We start from the raw sequence: 10,938 nt of genomic DNA on the forward strand, positions 1-10,938 counted from the left end.
AGTTGTACAACGATTAGCTATTTTTGTCGGCAAAGTAATCAAATGGTAGCTACATATATCAACATAATAACCAAGGCCAAAAATATCTGATTTTAAACAACGTTCATCATTTTTTTTTTATGTTATGGTCTAACTAACATCTTTATTATGATCCATTTCATTAAGGAAAAAAATGAGATTATAGTTTTATTGCTTATGTTTTATACGAATGACAAGAGGAACATACTCTGCCCCCTGGTGCTACATGTAACCATACATCTCAATTACACAAAAATATTGTTAAGTCATCAAATTATAAAGACAAATTATTGTCGTCGTGATTAAGACTTATGTTTGATGTCCATTTATTACCAACATAACAAGTATTAAAGAATCACATGACAAAATGGTTTTTAGTATCACATGACATTCATATTCAATTATTACCCATCAAATGCTCGCCATCAGTCAATTTCTGTGACAGCTCCATGTTTATTAAAAAATTATGATGTTTGAATATCTTTTTATCTTATTTGTATTTGCGAACAGTTAATCAAAACATAAACAAATTGTAGTTTATATCAGGGTTTAATATAATAGACTTCAGTTGCTTACAATATGTCTCGTGTGGATAGTTGTATCATTTGCAGTCATACAACATCATCTTATTATAATACATTTGTTTTGTATTTAGAAGAAAACATTTACTTCTTTTATATTTTACACAAAACAATACGATCAATTGCGTAATTACATACAATCGACATACGCAATATCGCTTAAACGGACACAAATATTATAGATTTTGTAATTGAACAGATATTATATAAATCCGTCGCTTATTTTGGCTTTACACTATTCAACCCGTGCTAACTTATCCATTCAAGTAGTTTGATTTCGAATATCATTTAAGAAAAAAAATGAAATTGCATGTGGCGCATCAAATATAATAGTTCTAGTATCTTGTTCTGAATTATCATGACCATGAGTAAATAACACTAGTTAAAAGTAATAAAAGTAAATAATTTCTATTTTCAGCGTCCGTGTCTTCTCTAGATTTGGACAAATTGTCGAAAACACTGAAAGTCCGATATGATGTTGTCAGGAATGGAATACTTATGTATGGAACAGTTTCATACTATGCAAACATTACATTAGAAAATGCCGGTACAGAATCTATACCACGTGATGGCTGGTCTCTTTTCTTCTGTCACGATACTCTTATACAACCGGTGTACTTCAATGCATCAACAAACCAGTACACAGGTGGTGGGCTCATTCTTTCTGGAAACGTTACTCTAAGTCATATCAAAGGCTGCATGTTCAAGTTTGAACCATATAATGGCGAAAACATCTTGTACCACTTTTTACCCCTTCAACCCGGAGAGCGAAGAAATATTTCATTCCTAGCCTCCAATTGGGCCGTAAGCAAGTTCGACATGTTTCCAAACTTCTACCTTGCAAATAATACCCACACAGCTATATTGCAAAACACCAAAGACAACGATTTGTCGTACGTGTCTCCTCTTGATGATTTTCCAAAGTTCATGAGAAACATTCCTAATGATGCTGAAAGCGTTCCGCTGACGCCATGGGAGAGATATAACGGTTACAATTTTTCCAGCAAAGAAGAAGTCAAACACAAAGTTTTACCAACACCATTGAGGACAGAAACGAAGCAAGGGAGCATCAACATTGATAATACATGGACAATTGACACCAACGGACGACCTATTCTACAAGGGATGGCTGATTATCTTAGAAGCAAGAGTAAGTGCATATGGTATTCCCTAATGTTCTTATGGTTTATTTATTACGTACATAAAATATTGTTCGATTTAAAATGTAATTCATGATACTTGCTGCATATTACGAATCTTATGTTAGTTTTTCTTCAAATTTAATGAATGATTATGATGGTAATGTGATCCACATATATATTTTTAATCATTTTCCCAATTCCAAAGGAGGGGTATACTGGTCTAACGTTGATCACGCTTCATAATATCATTATATGCTGTACGTTTCTTTTAAAAGTATAAGTGCGGAAACTATTTGCTGTTCCGAATAATTACACCATGGTTTTCCCTAATGTTCTCTTTTTTAACATATGCTGAGCAGCAGTTTCATGTTATAGTTTTAGAATCGAATACGCTATCAATTCCAAATTAGTACCATTGCATGGTGGTGTTATGGAACATAGATACGCTTTGGTGCAGACAAATTGGTACCGTTTATGTTATTACTGTGTCACAATCATATTACAGCCAATAGTCAGTTAAATTACTTGATATTCTACTGACTTCTACTGACTAGAAAATAATGGGTATAGTTTTATATTGAATATGCGCTAGTTCCACCTTATATTCCTTTAAATGGTAACATTTTTCATTTAATATACATTTAAGTTAATATATTTTCCGCTACATATATGATCCATTGTTAACAAAATTTCTAGATGTCCTCCGCCCCAACAGTTGTAGTAAATGTGTTACTACCATTGTAGCAGTACAGTTACTGGTAGAGGACGTTTTAAAAGGGAGGTTGTCATACGCATATTTCATAGTACTTTGCATTGGCATAACATTGCCAGGATGATTGCTTTACAAAACATATCATATGTGTCAGATTAAATAGCTTTTATAGCTTGTTCAAGTCTCGTGTGCTCAACAAGTAGACATCTTAAGTTAAACAAATTTAGAAATTGGTAAGGTAAATTACTCTGTAGTAAGGTTAGAAAACTACCCTATATAATTATATAAAAAGTTGATATTCAAGTGATATATATTATGCACAATATTATAAGTATTGATATAAAATAATAATTCAGTTATTGTGATTTGTAGAATCACCACTGGCAAATATGAAAATCGTCAATAAAAAAGATAACGCTCCAAATGTCATACAGTTATCACTCAACCCTGGACATAATCAAGGTCCGGAAGGTTATGGTCTACAAATCACAGCAAAACCAGCCAGAGTATTCATCGTTGGCAGTACATTAGGTGGAATTCACAACGGAATCCAAACATTCCTGAGTTTAATGGCTACCGGAAGTACATTACCCGTCATGAGAGTTGTTGACAGACCTCGATTTGAATACAGGGGGATACAACTGGACGTTGCCAGAAACTTTTTTAACAAGTCGACTGTGATGAAACTTTTGGAAGTAATGGCAATGTACAAGCTTAACAAATTACAGTTAAATATGGCTGATGAAGAAGGATGGCGCATAGAAGTTCCAGGTATTCCCGAACTAACTGATGTAAGTATTATTTTTGGACGATTTTATTCTGGACTACTGATGCGAATACATATAGGGGCTGGTATTACCGAACCAGCTGATTTAAGTATCATTTTTGACGGGTTATCCGAACTAAATGATGCGAATTCATGCAGGGACTGGTATTCCCTAACTAACAGGTGTAAGTATCGTATATGCAGGGCCGGGTGTTTCCGAACTAACTGATGTAAGTATCATGCATGCAGGGCCGGGTATTTCCGAACTAACTGATGTAAGTATCATACATGCAGGGCCGTGTATTTCCGAACTAACTGATGTAAGTAGCATGCATACAGGGCCGGGAATGTTCGAACTTATTGATGTACCTATCATGTAGAGGACACATGAACGATCAGTTTAAAAGGCAGCCAAATTTACCTTTAATTTAAGGTTAACACGATTCTTAAAAAAAAAACAAGCATAAGAATTTCGATATACTGCATCTACGATATCAGTATTTGTTCTCAAATCTTCAGTCAGTTGGTTTTTTTTCTTTGGCTAAGGTGTTGGATTTATTCTAGTAGTATATACTTACTTTAATTATCAGAAAAAGTCAAAAATAAATGCCAATTACTCTTTATATTTTTGCGATGTTTTATTTTTAAGTGGTAGAACCTTGAATGTAATATATGCACGATCCCGAATCTTTCTTCGATCAGATAGACGCAATTAATTTGGAAATTTTAAACCTAAACACATTTTATTGGCAGAATCAACCAAGAATAAGAACCAAAACATGAAACCAAAACCAATTTATCGATTAGTGTAATAGATTCCTATGTTATATCAATAAGCACCTTAATGATCAAATTATATCTGATTTGAAAAAAAACCAAATTAAAATGATAAATCAATTTCAAAAGTATGTTGTTTTTTCCCCAGATTGGCGGAAGACGATGCCACGACGTTAATGAAACAAAATGTTTATTTTCCCAACTTGGTTCAGATCCTAGCGGGAACGGAACAGGATCAGGATACTACACTCAAAAGGATTATATTGACATCTTACGTGCAGCAAAGTTTAGAAACATTGAAATAATTCCATCAATAAATATGGCTAATCGGGCACGCGCTGCTATTGTGGCCATGAATGCATATTCTAAACGTACAAAAAATTACGATATGGCTCTAATGGACGTTACCAATGCACCATTATATTTGAGTGACAGTTTGTATAGTGATAATGCTATAAATCCATGTATGCCATCAACATATAGGTTCCTTGACCGTATCATTAAAACATTAAAAGCTTACCACAAAGATGCTGGTCATCCCCTTAAACTGTTCAATGTAGGTGGTGATGATTCTCCACGAGCTGCATGGCTTAATTCTACATACTGCGTTGATTTAGGAATAGTCGATCCCGATCCATGGATGAGAATTAAAGTCAATTATACCACGAACTTGGCTAACTTAGCAAGAGCTAATGGAGTTAACTTAGGAGCATATGAAGAATTTTTTGTCGCTTTCCCAACACTGGATCCGCTTGGTGGTCCACTCACACCCTTTTCGAGGTCACGTTTTCCGAAGGAAGTCGAAATTTATGTTACAACAAGAAATACTCAGACAGATACCTTGCTAAAGAGAGCATTTGTTTTCGCCAACAACAGTTATAATGTAAGTGTATATAGTATTTTCAAGTAATCATTTTTATTCTATTTTACAATCTTTTCAATTTACCAACATTTTATAAAAATATAACTGAAATGTAAGATAAAGATAGTTTCAAAATGTGCAAGTACTATCTTGAATTATAATGCAATTTCGTTTGTGACGTTCGTTTTGATTGGCAAATACCTCAAATTTCAGGTCAACAACTTCACGTTTGATGGTCAGATTTAAGCAGGCATGCACAGATGTCGTGTATCTGATTTTGAAATGTATCATTTAGCGATTTTTTCTTACAATTGCATCAAAATGGAGATAATAGTAAATTATTTGAAAATTTGCATGCATCAATTGGTGATTAGATGATTGCAAATTCAGTTTACTGGCGACGCGTTACATTAACTCCAGAAATGGAACGTCATAGGTTGCAGATCAAAACTCAAGAGTGAAAACATATTCTGATTCAATGTGTTAGGGCGAAAGTTAAAAAAAAAGGCAGCATCAAGCAACACATGATGATTAATTTTTATATGTTTGTTTTTGATAGGTAATTCTGTCGCCCTCGAATTTCATGGCTTTAGATCACGTGAGTGAACCTGATCCAAGTCTTCCTGGCGATTATTGGGCTACAAGATACATCAATATATCAAAGATCTTTGGCTATGCTCCAGATAACTTCTGCTGTAACTTCAGACCAGATAAATTTAATTATGTTTCTACAAGAACTGATGAAATGGAAAACTATGGTTGCTTGGATGACATTTATTGTGATTTTCCAATTGGAAAAGCACTCGTAGATAGAATATATTCTAATTTGAAAGGTAAGATTTATGATACTTAGTTTATGATTTAAAGGCTTATCCTGGTTTTGAGAAATTTCAACAGTGACCAGAATTTTAATCAGGTGTTAACAAACAAACTGAACAAAGATTTGATTGGTTGATTCTGTAAATCCACAATTTGCAATCACTGGCAAATTCATTTAGGGAAAAAACGATGGTTTTATTGCAAGTGCAGGTACTTTCGATTGTTTCCGACAGGTAACAGTTTATAATTATCTAGGAGTTCATTGGTCATATACAAACTAATTGGGATAATAAATGAAAGTAAATATAATGATTGGTCATTATTTTTCAGACGGCAAATCTGTATCTATTTAATTCTATATCTTCTTTATTTCTAGGAATGCAAACCCAGGTATGGACTACAAAAATCAGAAGTGAAGAACATTTATTTCAGCTACTTATGCCAAGGTTGATCGCTTTTGCTGAAAGGGCATGGCATAAAGCTCCATGGGAGTCCACTTACCAACCAAGAATAAACCTCCGACGTGGTTTCCCAAGACCTGATTTAGAAGCCCAAGAAAAAGATCTTGTTGAACTATTGAGTATTATTGGACATAAGGAATTTGATAGGTTGGCAGACCATGGTATTCAGCCATTTATGCCTCCTCCAGGAGCAAGGTAATTTTCTTAAACATGGACCTATGTGCTGTACATTGTACTTACGTCTTTATTGAGGCTTTTTTAATTTTTCAGTTATGTTTATAGGATTGTTTAAGGTTTTTTGTTGTCTCCTCCAAGTTTTGATAGGATCACAATCCGTCTTATATTTGTGGTTCATTACCTTAGTTTATCATTAGTTGTCGTCTGCTCTTGTTGTTTTTTTAATACCGAACGGGAGAGACCCTCATGGGTAGTCAAGGTCTTTAAACACCCCCTAGTAGTAGTAGTACTTTATTAATACACCTACATAAGTTAGTCTTTAGTTGTCGTCCTCTCTTGTTTTTTCAATACACCTATCTTAGTGTATCTTAAGTTGTCGTCTGCTCTACTATTTTTGGATATACCGATCTTTTATTGTTCAAACTCCTGCTTTGGTTGATCTAAATTTGTTAGTTTAGTAACGTGGGATGATGGACGTTTCGTGTATGATAATCATTCCTTGATTAAGACATTTTATTTTCTTCTTTCTGTTTTATATTTAAGATCCTATTACATATATATTGTTGATTGTGTTCGCCACATGTTAAGTGCTAATTGTGTTCGCCATATGTTAAGTGCTGATTGCTTTCGCCACATGATAAATGTTGATTGTGTTCGCCACACGTTATAAGTATTGATTGTGTCCGCCACATGTTAAGTAATGATTGTGTTCGCCACATGTTAAGTGTTAATTGTGTTCGTCACATGTTAAGTGTTGATTTTGTTCACCACATGTTAAATTTGGATTGTGTTCGCCACATTTTTTTAAGTGTTGATTGTGTTCGCCACATGTTAAGTGCTGATTGTGTTCGCCACATGTTAAGTGCTGATTGTGTTCGCCACTTGTCAAGTGCTGATTGTGTTCGTCACATGTTAATTGTCGATTGTGTTCGCCACATGTTAAGTTTTGATTGTGTTCGTCACATCTTAAAGTGTGGATTGTGTTCGCCACAGGTTATATATGTGGATTGTGTTCGCCACATGTTAAGTGTTGATTGTGTTCGCTACGTTACATTTTGATTGTGTTCGCCACATGTTAAATATTGATTGTGTTCGCCACACGTTAAGTATTGACTGTGTTCGCCACAATGTTTAGTGTTGATTGTGTTCGCCATATGTTTAGTGTTGATTGTGGTCGCCACATGTTAAATGTTGATTGTGTTCGCCACACGTTAAGTATTGATTGTGTTCGCCACATGTTTAGTGTTGATTGTGTTCGCCACATGTTTAGTGTTGATTGTGTTCGCCACATGTTATGTGTTGATTGTATTCACCACAGGTTAAGTGCTGATTGTGTTCGCCACATGTTAAATATTGATTGTGTTCGCCACATGTTAAATGTTGATTGTGTTCGCCAAACGTTAAGTATTGAATGTGTTCGCCGTTAAGTATTGATTGTGTTCGCCACATGTTTAGTGTTGATTGTGTTTGCCACATGTTAAGTATTGATTCTGTTCGCCACATTTTAAGTGTTGATTGTGTGCCCCACATGTTAAGTGTTGATTGTGTTCGCCACATATTAATTGTTTTTTCGCATGCCATTAACTCTTTTTTATTGAGTTATTGGTTTGTTGTTTCAATCGTCTAATTGTAACATTTGGTATACATGTGCAAGGTAAGAAGGAGTGTTTATGTATTTACAGTTTTAACAGAATAATTTGTATTATTACTTATTTGTTTTTGCAGAATCCTAACCGTCAATGAACCAGCCGTAAATGGGAAACCAGGCAAAGCAAGAAAAATTTTACAAACGGACAGGTCATATCCAGCATTTGCACAGCAAGTGATCTCACAAAATAAATGGCAAGATATCAAACCAGCAACAGATATTTCAAATTTAAAGATGACTGAACTTAAATTTAGAGCAAGGTAAAACTTTATTTTGATACCATTTCTTCATAGCAAGTAACTAGTTGCCAAGATTGATAAGGGTGTAAGCTGCCGTGTATGAAGGGCATTATACAGTGGTTGTCTTGTGTTTTATCTTAATACTTATTTCCTTTTTGTTTGGAGAATTTTTTGTAAATATTTGTTTTAACTTTATTCACAACTCGGGACGAATTAGATTTAATAATTGACATTTTGGTTTAATTTTGTCGTTGGGTTGCTGTCTCATTGACGTTTACCCTACTTCTCGTTTTACTCATACTTTAATTGAATGGCAAAATTGAGTCTGCCTAGAAGATGTAGAATCGACTCTTAATCCGACTTCTTACTATTTAAAGTAGGTTTTCCATGAAATGCTACGAAAACAAGAAAGATGCTTAAAATATAAGCAGAAAGTTTTATAATAGAATATGTTTTCCTTCCCGGGTTCTCTGTTAACGGTTTTATCACAAATTGGTAAACTGCATGAAATTTTTGTTTGTAAACATAAACATGATAGTTACACCCCTTAATATAATTTTATTGTTCTGTTTTCAGAAATAATGATACGACTAAATTTAGCAAAGTAACAACTCTAAAAGTTGAGGTAAGTACCAATTACTGCAGCCTAAAATAAGATACACACAGTGCTTTCCATTTATTTATTATTTATCACAATTTACCAAAACCTCCGAGGTTCCCAGGAATACCGAATGAAGATTTGTGCATTAAGTTTTAATACAAATATAGTAATACACTCATCATAAATACCAGGATTTACGCCAGACGTTCATCTTCAAAAGCATCATCAGTCACGCTCGAATAAAAAAAAAGTAAAACTCCAAATAAAATACGAAGTTGAAGAGCATTGAAGATCAAAAACTGCTACCGGGCAAGAAATTTTTTATTTTTAGTTACGATTCATAATAGTATTATGACTCAGGGGTACATTTTGTACTAAAAGTAAGAGGTTTAAGAACAGTAACAGTGTTATTACCAAAATCTGTACGTGATATATAGTGGATAATCATACTAGTTAAGCCGTTTTTCGTTCGTTGCAGTCTGTCATAACTGTTATTTGTTTGATGCAAGCAAGCTAAAATCAGGTCATTGGTTTTATCTTTTGAATTGTTTCACACTTCGTTGTTCCGGGACTTAAATAGACGTCTATACGGTTAGCTCATTGTTGAAGGTCATACAGTAACCTATATATTTTTGCATATTTGTCCTCAAGACTTAAGCGGATAGTTGTTTCATTTGCACATTACCACAACCGTCCTTATTTTGATACTAAAATGAAAAAAGAGATGTATAGGCTTAGAAATCCAATAAGCCTACTAGAGATCAAGTTTATATTTATTTCACAATTTATTAAAAACAATATAAAATTATATAAGAACACAGAACATTCTCGTTTTTGGTAAAGTTACTATGTTTTAATTTCGTTTGTCAGTCAAATCAGCCATGTATCTGAGTGATTCCTTCTTATATATGTATATTACATACAATTAACATGTTTTTCTATTATTACAGGAATCGAAATCTCTACAACAAAGACTATTTGATGCTGGATACTGGACACCTCCACAACAAATCCGTGGTCCACGTGCAGGATAAAATATCCAAACATATTACCTCTGTGCTGCTTGAGCTCTTCTCTGACACAAAATTTATCAATTTAATCGTTGTAGTGGTTTTTTTTTTGCTTTTAAGTGTCAAAACAAGCCTCATTATGTGTTCTGGGTTTGCGATTTCAACAATTTGTCAAATAATTGGACATTAAATGTGTCAAAGTAGACATGACGAATCTGAACAATCGACATCCGGTTTTCATTGCTCATTAATCATGGTCATAAAAGTGTTTCATCTATGGTCATGTGAGTGTATGCCTTCAAACATGTGTAATTGTGGTGATTGTAATGTTCATAAATCATGTGAATAAAAATTATAAAAAATGATTACGTTTTTGTTTTATTATTTTCAGGTTTATCATTTTGTAACGAATATTCTGTACTTTTGAAAAACAAGTTCTATGAATTTTCAACTTTATGCCATTTAGGGACTTATCATTTTGTATCTGGGAGGGGGGGGGGGGGGGGGGGGGGGGGGGGCTGGTCAAAATGCAGAAGGGATCAGGTTTTTTTAAAGGCAGTGCTTTAATGCCTTTCTGGTTGCCGTGTTAATCTTTCCTTCCGCGATATCAGACATATCTACGTTGGACCACAAGTAGATCCGGAAATATTGAATTCTCTCCTCTTTTTTTTTTTGTGATATAAGATGTTTTTTGTTTCATTTCATTTACATTGGGAAATAAAGAAACGATCATTGTGTTTTGTTGATTGTAAAAACTTTTAATATAATTGTATTTTGCATTATTAGCAGTCAACCGATTGACAAACTAGAATTATTTGAATTCCGTGTGGAAAGAGGTCGGACCAATTTCGAGTGTTATCTTCTTTCGGTTTTCATTAGTCCTTCATTATTTGAAGATTATATACTGTTTGCGCTGCGTGGCCTATATATATATTTACAAAAACACAAAAATAATTGAAAATGAATTTGGAGTGCGTAAGAATTTTAAATTGTGATTAAAACTATGTACATAGGCTAATAATGAGTTAAATGAATTTGTGGAGAACAGTTGGTGTAAGCTGTTCTCTGAAAGTGTCGACTGTGGTTACAGCGACTGTGTGGACTGGTAGTAAATGCCACTGAGTA

The 10,938-nt window shown here is 34.0% G+C and overlaps 1 protein-coding gene across 1 annotated transcript; it reads left to right on the forward strand.

The window, feature by feature from the left end:
• Nucleotides 1-3,187: 3,187 nt before the first annotated feature.
• Nucleotides 3,188-10,178, forward strand: LOC127706733 (beta-hexosaminidase-like). Its single transcript, XM_052211390.1, has 8 exons — nucleotides 3,188-3,224; nucleotides 3,514-3,539; nucleotides 4,145-4,879; nucleotides 5,418-5,691; nucleotides 6,054-6,333; nucleotides 8,041-8,223; nucleotides 8,779-8,827; nucleotides 9,754-10,178. The coding sequence occupies exons 1-8, from the start codon at nucleotides 3,188-3,190 to the stop codon at nucleotides 9,835-9,837; spliced, it is 1,668 nt and encodes a 555-aa protein (XP_052067350.1). The 3' UTR covers nucleotides 9,838-10,178.
• The last annotated feature ends 760 nt before the right edge of the window (nucleotides 10,179-10,938 follow it).

The sequence above is a fragment of the Mytilus californianus genome, unplaced genomic scaffold (genome assembly GCF_021869535.1).
Source record: "Mytilus californianus isolate M0D057914Y unplaced genomic scaffold, xbMytCali1.0.p SCAF_6, whole genome shotgun sequence".
Lineage (NCBI taxonomy): Eukaryota > Metazoa > Mollusca > Bivalvia > Mytilida > Mytilidae > Mytilus > Mytilus californianus.